Here is a 17714-nt window from a genome sequence, read left to right as displayed (position 1 = left end):
ATCAGAAACATCGTACCTTATTTTTAGCCTCCATTACACTAATTTCTGGATGAATAAGTTAATAATAGAGGTGAGAACAGCCAGTCTGCTCACTAAAATCAGAATTGGACCCATTTAAAAGGATGGGTATAAATCAGATGTGAACTCCTCCCTTAGCGGGTGCTGATTGGTTGATTCTCAGTCTGACAGTCAGATCCAGTCAGTCAACTGAACATAACCGACACTAATGAAGTGAGTTTATCACGAGCAGACAGCATCTCCACTATACTACGTACAAACTGATGGAAAGTCGATAGACGAGGAGTAATATCTTATATCTGGTGCGATACTGTACATTTAGACCATTTATTCTTGGCACATTCGTTTTTTTAACTATAAACTCAACTCAACATGTAAGCGCTGCTGGTACCCAGACATACCCGACGGTTCATCTTGTGGTGTTTTAACTGTTACCAACATGATTCCTCCAGCGAACATGATTCAGGACGACATGATGGGCAAGGAAAACGAAAATGAGCTGCGTGAGCCTCAGTCCCCATCATCCGTCAGCCAGCAGGAGTCCAAGGTTTGACACTTACACCTCATATAAGATGAAACCATAGACAGCATACCGACAGAGATTTCTGTGTAGAACGTAATTTACGCGTCCTTTCGCACTTTTAGTGTAATGTACTGTTCACGTTTCACGTTAGGTTTTCTTATCTGCTCAAATGTTGGAGAATATTATTTTTCATACAGTTATGATGATCAAAAGATTTAGGTGAGCGCCTTCTATCCCGGACAGTAGCTACATGCGCGCATCTGTTGCTTTGTTTTCCAAAATCATCCTAACTCTAAAAATAATACGACACGATGGGAATAGAATGATTGATTTTACAATAATGTTATATAATAGAACATTAATTAAAGGTGCGATCAGTAACTTTTGTCTTTGTGGCATCTTGGATTTACACTGACACCTTGCGGCATGGATGCAGAATCATTTAAAATCAATACTTTTCAATTTCATATGCCATTGTCATTAGGGGTGTAACTGTTCAAATTTATCATGGTTCAACTTGTATAAAGGTTTTAGGGTCACGGTTTCGGTACGGTTCGGTATTTGCAATGTACATGAAAAAAAAATATTACTGCCAAATCCAATGTAACAAAACTCTAATTGGTAACAAACACTTCAACAGGTTTGCCCTGAATAAAAATCATTGTTTTACAATAACCGTAGTTTAACTATGGTATTTGTAGTAAAAACAAAGTAACCACAAAACCAACATGGTTACTGTCATGGTTACAATATATAGCATAATCATGGTTACTATATGGAAACGACAGTATTACTGTAATAAAACCATGGTTAATTGTATCAGAATCATGATTTCTTCAAAGAAAACCATGGTGACAGCAGTCATGGTTTCTACGATATTACTTAAGTAAAACCATGGTTAATTTTCGCGAGGGTCTTTAACTTAAAAAAACCCTTTCTCTAATTAATAAATCAACATTTTAACTTCATACCTGCACAATTACATAAAATGCATTTCAAACTCTGCTGCACATACATTTAATATTCAGCAGCTATACATCACTATAGAAGGAACTCTTTTTTTTGAGCTATTAAAATGGAGACGAAGGAAAGAGTCCACTGGCTGTCCCCGGAGGTGGGGGCGTCAGGGCAGGGTGTGTGAGGCTGGAGGGAGCGAGGGGCCCTGGGCAGGAAGAGTTCTGTGACGTGGCTCGAGTGTTTTAATCATACGTGGAAATCCCACATCTTCATCAACAGAGTAGGTAAACATATAGTTGGCAATGAACATCCCAATTGCTTGTTATTGTTATTAGTTATTGTTTTATGCCTGCCCGAATCAGCACTGAGTGCTCGCTTAAAAACAAAAGGGAGTGTGTGTAGTTTCGGCTCATCTGAGGCTCTGTGTGCGCCATGTGCTATCTTTCCCCAGTGATTCCGGCATAAATGATCATATGTCGATGTATTACCAGTATACGGCACTCGTGTCGAGTGATGTCTGCAAACAGATTCTGTTTTGTAAATGTTTTTGACCATCGCACAATAGACTGCTAAAAGAAAATGTTTCCAGACAGGAGACCTAAATAATGCAGGGGGCTCCTCTATCAGCGGCTCTTTTTCTCCACTTGCCATTTTCAACTAAACACTATGCTTGAAGAACAGTGATGTCATCAAGTTGACCCACCTGAAACACAGGTGGACCATATCCATTTACAGATCCATTCAGGTGCATTAGCGGAGGTTGTAACTTGTATAGTTGACGCTTTATTTTCTTCACAAAACCTTGTGCTCCAGATGCATCAATAAATTTGAGGTGAACCGCTGTGCAAATGCTACTCATATCATAGGTAGCGAACCGTACAGTTCAGTTTTTTTTACAGAGAACAATTACACCCCTAGTTGAAATGTAATATTCACAGTCAACCAGGAGTGAATGTATCAAATAACAGGAAGGTTACTGAGATTAAGTATTCGGCCTTTCATGTGATTCTAACATGGCAGCAACCCATGTGCGGACCCTCTCCATGTAGAATAAAACGATATACCTTTTATAAGGTTACAGAAATGACTGGAGTCTTAATTTTAATGTGATTGGTCATGATTTACTATATTGCAAAATTACAATTCATGTCTTTAGGAGAACTTTTTTAATGAGGAAATAATTACTGAGTGCACTTTTAATGCAATAGGTGTTATAAACTAACAATGAACAATAGACTTATATTAGAGCAGGGGTGCCCACACTTTTTTGTGCGATGATATACTTTTAAATGACCAACTCATTAAAATCTACCAACTAAAAAAAACACAGTTTCATTTAAAATAAGAAAATGTTGGGACTACTGCATGCATCCCTACATGGAATTCATCTTCTAATTACTAAAAAAATATATATTAATGTTCAATGTTGATATCATTCAGTTTTAAAACTAAACCCAAAACACCTACAGCACAATAGATTACAATAGCCAGGGCATTTACCTTATTCTGATGACTTGCACTGAATGGAATCAGACAGTTTTGCCTAATCCTGGCAGTAGCATCGCAATTTCGTGCTCTGTTCTCAGAAGTCCTTGGAAGGCGCGTATGCACAAACCTAGTTGTCATGGCAACTGAATAAACAAAACCTCGCCTGGTCAATATTTACTCGTCAAGTGCAAGTCAGACAGAAACTAAAAGAATTAAAGACATATTTATTTTTATTAAAATTTATCAAAAGTACATTTTAATTTCATGCGATCTACCAGCACTGCCTTTGCGATCGACTGGTAGATCGAGATCGATGTATTGGGCACCCCTGTATTAGAGTATTTAATCATTGATTAAACGGATAGTTCACCCAAAAATAAAGATTAACTCATCAATTACTCACACTAATGCCATCCGAGATGTTGATGTCAAACGAAGATTTTTAAAAGAATATATCATCTCTGTAGGTCCATAAAATATAAGTGAAGGATGACCAGACTTTTCTAGCTCCAAAAATCATATAAAGGCAGTATAAAATTAATCCATATTTAAATCAATATCTTCAGATGCAATATGATAGCCGTGGGTGAGAAACAGATTTAAGTATTTTTTACTATAAATCTACACTTTCACATTCTGAAAGTGAAAGTGGAGCTTTATAGTTAAAAAGGATTGAAATATTGATCTGTTTCTCACCCAAAATTATTGTACAGCAGCAGAAGACATATATTAAACCACTGGGATCATATGGATTACTTTTATGGTGCCTTTATGTGACTTTTGGAGTTTCAAAGTTTTGGTCACAAAGTGTTTGTGTTCAGCAGCAGAAAGAAAGTCATACACATCTGGGATGGCATGAAAGTGACCAAATGATCAGATAATTTTCAATTTTGGGTGAACTATCCCTATAATGTTCATTTATAAAAGGGAATTGTTTATTGTTAGTTCATACTAGTCCATAATGCTAATGTTAACATATACATCTTTTAATTTTTAACTTGATAGTATATGTTAAAATTAATGTTAACCAAGATTAATAAGTGCTGTAAAAGTAATGTTCATTGTTAGTTCATGTTAACTAATACAACCTTATTGTGAAGTGTTACCTTAAATGTTTATTTTAAGATGTTCACATAAGAAGAATATCTGTTGAATGTGTGCAATGTTAACTTTGCAGAAGGGATTTGTGGAGCAGCATTTCTTCCCCTCCTCCCTGAGCTTTACTACTCTCAGTATGTCCCTGATGTCTGATTTGATGTGTTTGATTTAAGATCTGATGTGTAAGGTTGTAGTTGGTGGTGTTTTGTCACCATCATTGGTGCTGAGTTTGAGCTCATCTGTTTTTCTGGGTCATCTGTGGCCCTGAGTTCCACATTCAGCCTGAAAATGTTGGACAGGTCACAATGCTGTTAGAGCGCAATGCCAGTTGAGAATTTTGCATATTTATTGTCTTTGAATCAGGATTTATTTATTAGACATTCAGTACTGAAAGACAATATTGTTTCATTTATGTAGTTATTCAGAAATTAATTCATTATTGAGATTTAGTTTTGTGGTTGTCCTCCTCTTCATAAATGCTGTTTCATGTGGCTGAGTGTAAGTGCTGAGATATAGCATGAGTTCAGTGTTGTGTCCACACATCAGAATGATCTTGAGGATTGGTGTTTAACTGTGAGCTGTTACTCTGAGCAATGAGATCACTTACAATGTGGTGTTATTTACTGTGGTCATGTGGACATTTTTTAATCAGGTCACCAGTAATGATACTGCCAAACTTTTTTAGTTTTTTTAAAAAGAAGCTCAGTAAATTATAAGAAATGATGAGACATATAACAGAATTCGTACCAAAAGTTAGTTTTTATATTATTCCTTTTTTTTCTGTAAGAGAAGATATCTAGTCATTAATTCAAAAGGGAATACATCACCAAATAATAATGCAATAGTGAGCCAAACAGAATATGACTCATTAGTTGCTAATTGGAGACTCTAATGCAAAAGAAAAAAAAAAAAATTTAATCTCCAATCCTGATTGCATTGCACAGATTTCCAAGAAGTAAAAGGCTCTTTGAGAGAAATTAGTTCATTCTGTAGGGGTTTGAATCCCTAGTTGAACCAATTTCTAGTGGAATGAGTGCTTTTATTTGCGAATATATCAAGCATCTCAGAGTTCAGTTACTGAAATTGAATCCGGTTCTTTCTGTCCCGTGAAACATATTCATTAACGCTTGACAAACAGAACTGGTCCAAGAGTTTTAGGACTAAGACTAAAAGTGAATTATAATCTCGGTCTGTGTTTCTCGTCCTTGTGTCTTCTGTTCATTTGTGTCATAAGATAAAAATGTGTCCCAAGTAAAGCAGGCCCAATAAAACGTGTCCTTCACTCTAAAGTAAGTGAGTAGTCTTGTGCCAAAATGAGGGATGGACCTATATGAAAATTTTAGATATTAACAAATCTATTGGCTGATACAGATACAGATATTTTGCAGTTGACTGTATTTTGTGATCAGATCACTGTCTTATTTAGGAATACGTAATTTATTTTACCAAATTTTGTATTTCTGTAAAATTTTCGCACATCTTTTTTTGCAGTTTAAAACAAAATCTTTGAAGGTTTAGTAATCGCACAAATCCATATTACGATTCAATCTTAATTCAGTCAATCATGCAGCATTAATGGATTTCATACCGATATATCAGAAGTAAAAGTTTGCTTGATTCAAAGCATTTTTGGATGGTTTCCCTTATCATGTAACCTATATAAGTGCTGCTTTTACAACTGTCATGTCCATTTATGGTGTTTTTTTTCCGAGACACTAGAAAGAATAAATATGAAACGTTCTCATGAGTGTTAATTCTTCTACATAGTGGGTTTTTACAGTGTGTTACTTATTACTTACCATTGGTTTTTCATATTGCCATTTTCATGTTTATTACCGATATGCAGATGGTTTTAATTTGGTCGATAATTGGCTGATAAATATCGGCAGCCAATACACTGATGCATCCCTAGCCAAAATATAACATAAGTCCTACCTTAATCAGCTCAATCTCTCAGTCATCCTTAAGGGTAGAGCAGAGCACACATTGATTCCTAATAGCTAGATGTAGACATTTTTTTTATTTTCTTGCAGAACTGACCACATTTTTTGAAAGTACCTTGCACCAGTCACATGTTCTTTTCCTAAAATCCAAATTTTTTATTCAATCAACAGTAATGTTACTTGTTCATTCATTTCAAGTAACTTCAAGTAATTTCAGTTTAGGTTCTCTCAAAGTCACATAAATGTAAATTTTTAGCAGTAGTCTCAGGCAGCATTCTTTTTTTGTGTGTTCCTGTTCTGTTAATTTATTTTGTAACTGCCAGGCAAATTGTAACTTGATCGAAGGTAATGGTTTTCTTGATAGCCTGTTGTTTACCGGAGGTTCTGCCACTAATCAAGTGCCTTGTAAATGCCAGGAAGTACCTGAAACCAAGATTAGTCTATTTTTATCCAATAGCACTTGTACTTTTGTGATTTATTTGATGTAATTCACAGGGAAAGCTGTCAGGAAGTGACTTTGTTAGTTGACAGTGTGCACTGTCAACTATGAGCACTGATGGATAGAAGCTGAAAGGGAGGCACGAATCGATCAATCACACATCTGCTAGGCATTAGAAATCAATAGGTCATCATCATACACAGGAATGCAGTCGGACTGCAGATCACTAAACACAGTACACTGATTTTCTAATCTGATTGGTGGAATTGAGAGGGTTGGCCAACCAGTGTCACATGGTCCTGCCCAAATAGACCATACACCATACCGTACAGTCACACACACACATGCAAACATTCTGTCATTTGTTAATTTGTGCGACACATTTCGCTGGGTTTATTTATCCTTGACCAAACACTTGTTCTTTTTTGTTTATATTTGAGGCGCTATAAAAGGTAATGCTTAAACATTTGTCTGTTGATTTGTCATACCTTTACCATATTTACCATAAGCATAAACCTTACCTGTTACTACTGGGCACATTAAATTTCTATACAAATTTTCATCATGTTCCTGTGCACAGCACTGGTGGAAGTAGTGCAGGTTGCTGGGGCACAGAGGACATTTTTAGCAGGTAAAGATGGTCCTGGTGGGTGTAGTCAGCTAATTTAGAGGACTGTCAGTTTATGACTGATACCATGGGTAATGTGCAATGAGCAAAGAGGTTATATACCAAGAGAGATGACAGCCCCATCCTGTCTTTCTTTTCCTCTTCTCTTCTCTCTTTCATCAAGGCTTTTGATGAGTGTCTTTGCTTGTGTTGATTTTATGTGTTCAGCTGTGTTAACATGATGACCTGAGAGACATATAAGCATATGGCTCTCATATAGCATATAATCTTCTGGAGGGTGTTGTGTGAGGTGTAAATTTGAACAGAAATTTAGCAAATGTCATGACACCTCATTTAACACCTGCCACGCATCAAAAATCCCCGACTCAGAGTTTAGGTTTTTACCATACTACAACTGCCCGGATGCTATTTATGTCATAAAACTTAAGTTTAATTTCTGCATTTCATTTTTAAAGGTACTCTCTGTATTTTTTTCCTCATTAAAAAAAGTTTAACTCCTGAAGACATTCATTGTAATTTTGCAATATATGTAGTAAATCATCACCACTCAAATTAAAGTGAAAATGCTAATTATGTCTGTAACATTATAAACGATGTTTTATTCTACATGGAGAGGGTCCGCACATGGGGGCTGCCATGTTAGAATCACATGAACAGCCAAATACTACTCGCTTAATCTCAGTAACCTTACTGTTCTTTGACACTTTCTCTCATTGATTAAAGTAATCATGGCTGATTGTGAATACTTAATAAAACTGAAAACTATTGATTTTAAATTATGCTGAATCCAAGCTGTCAGTGAAAGTCCAAGATGACACAAAGACAAAAGTTACTTATTGCACATTTAAGTAAAATCAAAGTGGTACCCATGTTAAAACCTTCAGTGGTATATTCATTGCTTATTCGACCCAACACTGCTTATGACATCAAAACACTTTTACTATAGTGCACATGCTGTATTTTAACATATTTGTTATATACCCAACTACATTTACAAGCTTGTTCAAGTATCACAAAATTATAATCCTTGGTTGATTACACCTATCACGGGCCAGTTCCAAGGTAAATGTCCACTGTGTGGCGCTAAAATCGAGTTGACGGTTTTTTGCAACCCAGGCTCATGGAATTGACGTGAACATGATAACACCACCTGCAACTCAACCCAGCCAAGACCGAACTCCTTGTCTTTCCAGCCAACCCTGCTGTTGAACACAACATCACCGTGCAGCTGGGTCCAACTACAGTTTCGCCTTCCAAAAAGGTCAGAAATCAAGGGGTAACCATTGATGATGAGCTAAATTTCACAGACCACATCTCAAAGACTGCAAGATCATGTAGATTTACTCTCTACAATATCAGGAAAATAAGACCTTTCCTCTCTGTACATGCCACTCAACTGCTCGTTCAGTCACTTGTCATAACTAGACTGGACTACTGTAACGCTCTCATTGCAGGCCTTCCTGCGTGTGCTATTAGACCTCTCCAAATAATCCAGAATGCAGCAGCACGTCTGGTCTTTAATGAACCAAAGAGAGCACGTTACACCACTCTTTGTCTCTCCCCACTGGCTGCCGGTTCATGCACGTACTAAATTCAAGGCCTTGATGCTGGCATACAAAACAGTCATTGGGTCTGCTCCAGCATACCTAAAAACATTTATGCAGAGCTACGTTCCCACCAGAAGCCTGAGGTCAGCTAAGGAACGTCGCCTTGTCACACCAAAACAAAGAGGCACCAAAACACTTTCCCGGACTTTCAGTTTCATCATACAACGTTGGTGGAATGACCTTCCCAACTCAATCCGGGAAGCTGACTCACTCTCCATCTTCAAAAAACTGCAAAAAAAAATGTTTGCACTTAAATTGTATACTATTCTGATGATAGTGAAACTTTGTAGTACGGCACTTTTCGTACCACTGTCTCCTTAAGATGATTCGCTTATGTTTTCCTCTTTTGTAAGTCGCTTTGGATAAAAGCGTCTGACTTTTATCCAAGTCGCTTTGGATAAAAGCGTCTGCCAAATGAATAAATGTAAATATAAATAACATTTTTGCAATTAAAAGTTTACGTGGTGTGTATCACGTTTGGATTCAGGTTTACAGTGAAATGTCTAGCTGGGGTGCCAAAAGCAAGTTAAATTATGTCATATTCAGACGCGGTTTAAGGTGTATTTTAGATGTATTGTTTTTAAAATATACCTCCTTAACCTAAAGCATTTGCCTGAACCTTACCAATAGTGTTTTAAAATATAAATGAGACGTTTAAAAAAGACATCCTTACCAATTCAACACCTAAATTTAACCCTTAATGTTGTAAAATATATATGAGAAGTTAAAAGACACCCATATCAATGCCTAAACATAAAAAATATTGTTTGAAAATGCAGAATTGAAATGAAAAAGCACATTTTCTGAAGCAACCACATAATTTTCTGCTGTTTCTATGACATGTCACACGTCAGCTTGAGTTAATGGCTGGACTTGATCCACGGTCCTCTGACTTTATGTCCAACACCCTATCAGGTGAGCAACTGCATAAAGCATTAAAATGTGTTGTTTTTCAAAAGATGTGCTTGAGATTGAGTGTGTCGATATCATAACAAAACAGGTTCTGAGAAATAGAAACAAAAATGAGTAGGCCTATTTATAGTCATAATCAGCCATTAAAATAATGATCTCAGTGGAGGTCAATAAAACACACAGTTTTTGTAGCTCCTCTAGTGTTCATTTCTCCTGTAAACTGTGGGGAACTGTACCTGAAAATACATTTAACAAGTTTTGCAAAAATGCATATAGAGTCATGTTTTCACAATGTGCCTGGGTTGTTTTTTAGGTTAATGCTCTATCGAGTTTTAAATCAACAAAACCAACCTCCCTACCTTAAACCTAAACCTAATCGATAGTGTCATAAGAAGCAAATGTAAGATGAAATACAGATTACGTTTTGAAGGTTAATGCTCATAAAAAGCAAATGTGACATGCAGTTGCTAAAGCAACCAGTGCTGGGTAGAAGCAGATTACATGTAATCTGGATGACATATTCAGATCAATTACTTAATTAAGATACATTACAAAATCAATTACTTGTTATTAGATTAAATTACATTTTAAAATACTCATAATCAGATTACAGTTACTTTTTAAAGATGATATATTAACAAAAAAATGGCAGTAAATTGTTCAGAATGTATTGATTCCCCTTATTCATCTTTTTAAATGCTGATAGAAATTAGACCATGCATTCTCATGACAAATAATTATGCAAATTACTAAAAACAGATGATGTATAGCTGTGAAATACTATGTCTACATCATATCCAGTGACCTTCACATGCTATTGATTCTAGAAGTCTGGACAACAAAAATAAATAAACCTTGCAGACAATAGTTTGCCAAGACAGAATAAAAAAAAACACACCATCTTTTTCTGCAATCTTGGCTGAAAATAGTGAGTAACACACACACACACACACACACACACAAAAACATATCAATTATCATATTTGGATACATTTTGTAAGTTTTCTTAAATGCATATAATTAACATTATGTCAAACTAGTACGGTATAGATTATTCTGCTCAAATACATGCAAAATCAGATGTAGGCAGGTCAGAGGTAATCCAAAAGTAATTCAAAATAATCAGATTAGATTACTTAAAAAATATAATCCAAGAGATTAAGTTACTGATTGCAATTTTAGATATGTAATTTGTAATTATTATGAGATTGCAGTTATGAAGTAATCTGCCCTGCACTGGAAGCTACCATGTCATTTTGTGGTGCTTCTATGACACATTCAGCTCACGTGTTGACTCGTGTGCTCCTCAGCACATGAACCCTGGTCCTTTTCACTGCAAGTGCAACACTCTATCTGCTGAGCAACTGGACAATTTAATCATGCTTGAACAAGCTTGTAAATGTAGTTGGGTGTGTAACAAAGACGTTAAAATATAACATGTGCACTATAGTAAAAGTGTTTTGATGTCATAAGCAGTGTTGGGTGAATTACTCAAAAAAGTAATTCACTACAAATAACTTTAATTCTACTCTGAAATTATAATCAGAATACTGACTTTAGTAATTACTTCATTGAAAAATTAATCACATTACTAATTACTTTTATTTGACTTTCTAAAACACTTTTCACAGAAAAGCTTTTGTTTTTCCAGTCAACAAATTACAATTTAAAGTCTTTGACCCCGTTTCCACCTGGTATTAAGATGCGTTGCGGGTGATCCGATTCCGATCACATGCTGTCAGCCCAGGTCTAAACAGGGTCTAACATTTTTTCAGATCACAAAAAACACTTGTGAATGTGGTCAAAAACGCATGTGACCCCATCACATTTGAAGCGTAAGCAGTTATCCATACTGTATGCATTCCAGCAGCAGTGAAACGCCACTTCTTACCTGTCAATCAACCGATGCATTAAAACAAGTGTTTAAACTTTCAAATGAAATAGCCATCCGATCAGAAAATATAAAAAAAACTTCATGGATCTTCTTTAGTGTGTCTGATAACAACACAGAAAAGAAGCACGAACATTTGAAGCTCCTTTAATTCAGGTAATAAACTAAAATAATTCTTCTTGCCATGTTGCTTTTAAGATTAGATTTAATTTTAACCGCATCTGGGAAAAACAGACATTTTCTTTGTCTTTTCTGACTTTATTGCGATTTAATATCATGCACTAACATACTGACATAGTGATTGATGTATGTGGTCATGAAACAGAGACCCTCCCCTCCAAATCCGAACACAAGTGGTCACAGGACAGCATTTAAGTGACCAGGTGTAAACAGCAATGTTTCTCACCTGAACACATGTGATCGGGTCACCTGAGACCCATCGTAATACCATATTTATATTTTTTACTCAGCTGTCAGATGTACATATTAATGTAATTCAAGTTTTACATGTATTCTACATATTTAATATTATTTTAGAAATATGTGGAACCCAATTAAAGTAATTAAAAGTAATTCACTTAATTGACAGTCAGGAACTGTAATCTGATTTCAAGAATTAGAAATGTAAAGTGTTACACTAATTTTATAACTAAAATTAATTAGATTACAGTAATTAATTACATTGTAATTAGATTACACACAACACTGGTCACAATGTAGTGTTGTGTGTGAAACAGGTCGAAAAGTATGTTTTTATGAACTGATGATCTGCCATTTTACTCGTGACTTGAGTGAACGAGAATAAAAGTCTTTGTTGTTGTAGTGCCTCGAGTGTTCATTTCACCTGGAACCTTCTGCAATATGTAAAACAATCCACACAAAAATAATTTTGCCAAAATGTTGGTATAGTAACGTGATTCTATGAGACCAGGTTGGAAATGTTAAATTGATTGACAAAATATATCTTTTTACAATGTAGGCTTAGCATATGTCTAAATCAGATATATTGTTAAATCTGTTTTTGTATTTTTACCCCTTTTTTGTTTGTTTATTTCAGTTGCAGAGGTTAAAGCGTTCATTGTCCTTCAAGACCAAAAGTCTTCGCAGCAAAAGTGCTGATAATTTTTTCCAGCGGCCCATTGAGAATGCAAAGTTTCAAAGCGACCTACTCTCTGATGTCAGCAGCAGCACGGGACACCTGAGTACCCTCATCGTGTCCGTCTCAGCCCCTCCAGCGATGTCCCTTCCTCCATCCCCCCCTCCGCTGCCCCCTGTGATCCCTGGCAACCTGCCCATCACAATATGTTCTCCATCCCGTGCCCCCCGCCAGACAGACCCTAATGCACACACCTTTCTAGAGCACATCTTCAAGAAGCCCCACTTTTGTGATGTCTGCAACCACATGATTGTAGGTAAGAGGACATATTTTATCCAGTGACTCAAAACACCTAAACTCTCTCATTACACTGGAACTTGAAACGCACAAACAAAGCTGAGTTTGTTTAGACAGCGGAAAGTATTTTGATCCCTAGCATAATGATTATAGATGAGATGCCTGAAAGCATAGTCTGGAATATTGCATTCTCCATCTGTTTTTCAGTCGCCACATGCTGTTTTGCTACTCTGGACCAAAACAACAAAATGGTTTGACCATTTAGAGTGCAATGAACATTGATAAAGTGATGCCACATTACCAGTTAGATCTCCCAGCTCTTCTCTAATTCAGACTGTCTGGGGAACTTTTGATAAATGTGTTTTAACATGTTTTTGTAAGACTGTTTTCAAATTGTATTATTTATTGTTAGAAAGGTCAATCCAGCAGAATCAAATCAGATATTACGCTGGGTAGGTATTGCGATTTCTAGTATTTACGCCCATGCAGGGGCATCTGTCCAGACCAGTTGATCGGGGACAATTTGTGAGGTTGTCAGCTAGTGGATAGAATTTGTAATTTTTTTTATGAGATAGATTATGACAAATTCTGAGACGCTCAGCCTAAGAAACTGCTGAAAAAAAAAGAAATTAAGCCAAAAATTTACTTTTTCTGTATTTTTATGATTTTACATTATATATTTCAGGTTGTAAATAAGGTAGTTTTTTGTTTTCTCAATCATGTCACATGTAACTGAGTCAAATTTTGTGTTGATACAACAAAGAAATCAAAAGTTATAGCATTACAAAAGTAATTTATCCTAGTGTCCAAAAACATCTCCAAGTGTCCACAAATATCTCCAAACAAATACAACATAATATTTGAACATAAGAACTAATTACACAAGCAAACACATCAATGATGAAAGGTTTGCGGAGCATGCAGACATGATTTTACTAATGAAATTTCACAGAATGAGTTTTATTCTGTGCCATTTGAGTAATCATTGAGTCTTTGTACTTTCCACCATCTCCTGGTGGCCTAATTTAATTACAGTGATTTATCACATAACTCTCTGCACAAATATGGAGGTCTAACACCTCTGGTTGGAGAAATCTGAACTCAGTCCGATTGGTTTAACGTTTCATGATGCTATAACATTTCCGATGTTGTCATCTGAACCAGGAAAGTGAATGCGTTTGTAGCCAGATAGAAAGATGCCAGATAACCAGATGATGTGTGCACATTGTGCTTCATGTGGATTATCTAATTATCTATGGATCCATTTACTTGTGTGTGTGGGCTCGTTTTCAAGATAATCACCAAGTAATGTTATCTGATATTTTACGTTCTGTTTATTTTTCGGGAAGTTCTAAGCAAATAATGCGGCATATGACCAACACCTGTTCACATGGAACATGTATGTCAAAGACATTGACTGCTCGCTATATTTTTGTCTGTGAGTAAAACAAATTGAAACATTGAAAAAGTCTGGCATCATTCGCTTTCAAATTCTACTTGGGATGATATTTTATCATCTAATTAAATTAAATGTATATATTTTTAAGTATTTCCAAACTTTGTCTATTTTTTGGAGTCAAATGTGTCCAAATACTTTTTGGGGCCACTGTGCTATATTTGTGTTTAGTGTTTTTGTATGTAACTGCGTGTGTGCGTATGATGTGTGTATATGGCATATGGATCTGTCAGGCCTCATCACCTTTTTACCACACTAACACACTCCCTCAGAGGAGCACACTAATGAGGGCAGTTGCCAGATCTGGCCCTGGCACATCCTCATGCAAAGGACATCAAGAGGCCAAATGGTGCATTTCATGGCTTTGTAGACATTTGTAGAGAAAACAGGGTCAGAAACCTGAGCTGGAGCAGCAGATAGATTAGGAATGATCTATGGGGTCATTATCTCACAGCATTTCTGCCATGCAGGAAGGTGAATTTTATGAATTTTACAAGATTTCACCAGCTGTCTGAAATAAATGCGAGTAGGGTGTAGTTCTTCTATGTGTTTTTGCAGCTACAGTTGCCGGCTATGACTAATGAGTCATCCTTACTAAATAACAAACCGTGAAATCTCTGTTTGTCCCAAATTTCCACAGATAGATCAGATATCAGTATACTTGTGTCTGACCCATATCTCTACAGGTGGAACAGAAATCAGGATATCAGATCAGAGGCCTCAACTGGGTTTTCAAGATCACATGCCTTTGTTTTCCATGTTTGCATATGCATTGACCACTGGCATGTTGAATGTGTTATCTGAGCCAGAGAGAGAGGGAGATCTGACCTGCCTCTTTGTGGATAGTTTCCAGTTCAGATTTTAACCTGAAGTGTGTGATTTCTATGTCACTATTGTCACCGAATGGAATTGTCTAAATAATAAATGTTTTCAAGCAGTTTTCATGAATACTCCCCCCCCATCTACCATTGGTCAGTAAAACAGATAGTTCTGCTCCAAATTCACACCATTGGTTCAAGTCAGTGTTGCTTTATCAGGTTGGTTAGGATTCTTAAACAAACAAAGCAATATTTGGACAGAGCCACATTATTTGCACATTTAGGGAAATTAATCTTCACTGTAAAAGGTAGTATATTCCATTGTTCTCTTAAAGAGATAGTTCACCCAAAAATGAAAATTCTCTCTTCATTTACTCACCCTCATGCCATACCAGATGTGTATGAATATTTTTCATCTGCTGAACAACAAAAGAAGATTTTTAGAAGAATATTTCAGCTCTGTCGGTCCATACAATGCAAGTGAATGGTGATCAAAACTTTGAAGATCCAAAAAGCAAATCTTCTTCAGAAAATCTTTGTTTGTTATTATCAGAAGAAATAAATTCATACACATCTGGGATGGCATTAGGGTGAGTAAATGATAAGAATCAAAATTTTGGTTCTGAAGTGAAACTGAAACTGGCCCTTTAAAACTGATGTGTGTAATTTCTGCGCCATCGGTGCCACCAAACGGAATTACAAAAATAAACATTCATTTTCAAACAGCTTTCTGATTATGCCCCTGGTATTTTGTCGATCGAACAAATAGATAGTCCCGGCCCCAACTTCGCTATTGGTTGAGTCAATGTTATGTTGTGTCTGTATGGACGGGCCGGGTCGCTCAAAACAAGGGAATTTTGTAGGACTACAGAGACAGTATTTTTTTTTTTTTTTTTTATTAACCTACAAATGGCTTACTTACAGTTATCCGCATATTAAGCTACCAAAAGAAAAAGTATTTAAACAGAAAAAAATGACACACTTCAGCTTTAAAGAGCTATTTCTCTCTGATCTTACCCTTAAAATCAGTTTTGTTGTTATTATAATATTTTTGACTTTATTAAAACCAGTTAATTTAGTTATCATATGAAGCAAATGGTGTTTGGTTGTTTGGTTAATATAAAAAAAAATTTTTTTGGTTAAAATTTAAAATATGTTTTTTGGCTCAGGGGGTAGCACCGTCACCTCACAGCAAGAAGGTCCTGGGTTTGAGTCCTGGCTCAACTGGGCCATTCTGTGTGGAGTTTGTGGGTTTGCGCCGGTCATCCCCACAGTACATAAATACATACAGTTTAAGTTAATTGGAGACCGTAGGTGTGAGTGAGAATGTGTATGTCTGTATGTGTTGCCCTATGATGGACTGGATATGGCAGTTGGGATAGACTCCAGCACCACCTGTGACCCTGCCTAGGATAAGCGGCTATAGAAGATGGATGGATGACAAATTAGCTTACACCAACAAAATGTATTTTTATGGGTTAGATCAACTGGGAATAGCTTCTTGAGGTAACAATTGCAGTTTACCACTTTTTCCAGTGTACAAATGACTTAGCTGCTGTCCAGACCAAGTGCCTTGTGCTAAAAAAAGCTAGATGCAGTGCAATGCATATAACGCAGTTGTCTTAGGATGCACTTTTAAAAGTTGATGTTTTTTTTTACCTAACATAGCATATAAAAAAGCTGCGTGAGATGCTGACAAATAAATGGCTGAACACGACAACACATCTAGCACATGTTTACAAATAACCACAATGGAAAAATGTGCAGCTGGACACAAAGAAGCATTTGTTGTAAATGGCCCCTTACTTTTTGTTGTCTGCATATTAAGCTGGGATTGGAGAATGTATTTCAACATAGAAAAAATTGCACACTTAAGCTTTAAGATGATCATAGTGTATATACTGCATCTCTTTAATAGTCCCGTGGGTGTCTGTTGTAGCTACAGAATAACAGCATTCATAACAAACCTTGATTAAAAATGTACTCCATCTATTTTTGGACTTACATATTCATATAAGGATAAAAAAAAAAGGGTATAAAGTAAATTATAAGAAATGTTTTAATGGGCAGACCCAGGTGACCTTTGTCAGTAATCATGATTCTGTGAGGAGTTGCACAGCAGTGGAGATGTTTATTGACTGTGAACTGATGGTTTAATTTAAAAAGTTGAGCATGTATCCTGTTTTAGTCTCTCTTGTTATTTAGCTCATTGCAAAGTGTCAGTCAGCTATTTACTAAGCAGTATCTGGATGCAAGAGCAACACATGTTGATGATCTGTTTTTTTACTGAGGCATCTATTTTTAAAGACACAGAAACCATGCTGCATTTCAAAGTATAAAAGGAGGCTTAGTATTTGGAAACATGTTTCCATCCCATTGGGCAACTGATGACATCAACCACATTGAAATTAAATCCACATAACATCTCATGGACCTTTAGAAGTGAAGTAGAATTATGGAATTATTTTGCTGGGTTCCTGTAGGGCATAAGCATCTAAAAAATGAAAAACATTAAGGCCAAAATTTTAATTTTATGACAGTGG

At 36.2% G+C, this 17714-nt stretch overlaps 1 protein-coding gene across 2 annotated transcripts in view; it reads left to right on the top strand.

Moving 5' to 3' along the window:
- Positions 1-224: 224 nt before the first annotated feature.
- Positions 225-17714, top strand: part of stac (SH3 and cysteine rich domain) — a 57255-nt gene continuing 39765 nt past the window's right edge. For both annotated transcript variants that reach the window (XM_052145793.1, XM_052145792.1), the window contains exons 1-2: positions 225-565; positions 12562-12916. In XM_052145793.1, the coding sequence (XP_052001753.1) occupies positions 458-565; positions 12562-12916 (463 nt within the window). In that variant the 5' untranslated portion in view covers positions 225-457. The remainder of the gene's footprint in view (positions 566-12561; positions 12917-17714) is intronic.

The sequence above is a fragment of the Xyrauchen texanus genome, chromosome 16 (genome assembly GCF_025860055.1).
Source record: "Xyrauchen texanus isolate HMW12.3.18 chromosome 16, RBS_HiC_50CHRs, whole genome shotgun sequence".
Taxonomy (NCBI): domain Eukaryota; kingdom Metazoa; phylum Chordata; class Actinopteri; order Cypriniformes; family Catostomidae; genus Xyrauchen; species Xyrauchen texanus.
This window is presented reverse-complemented; position numbering and strand designations above follow the sequence as displayed.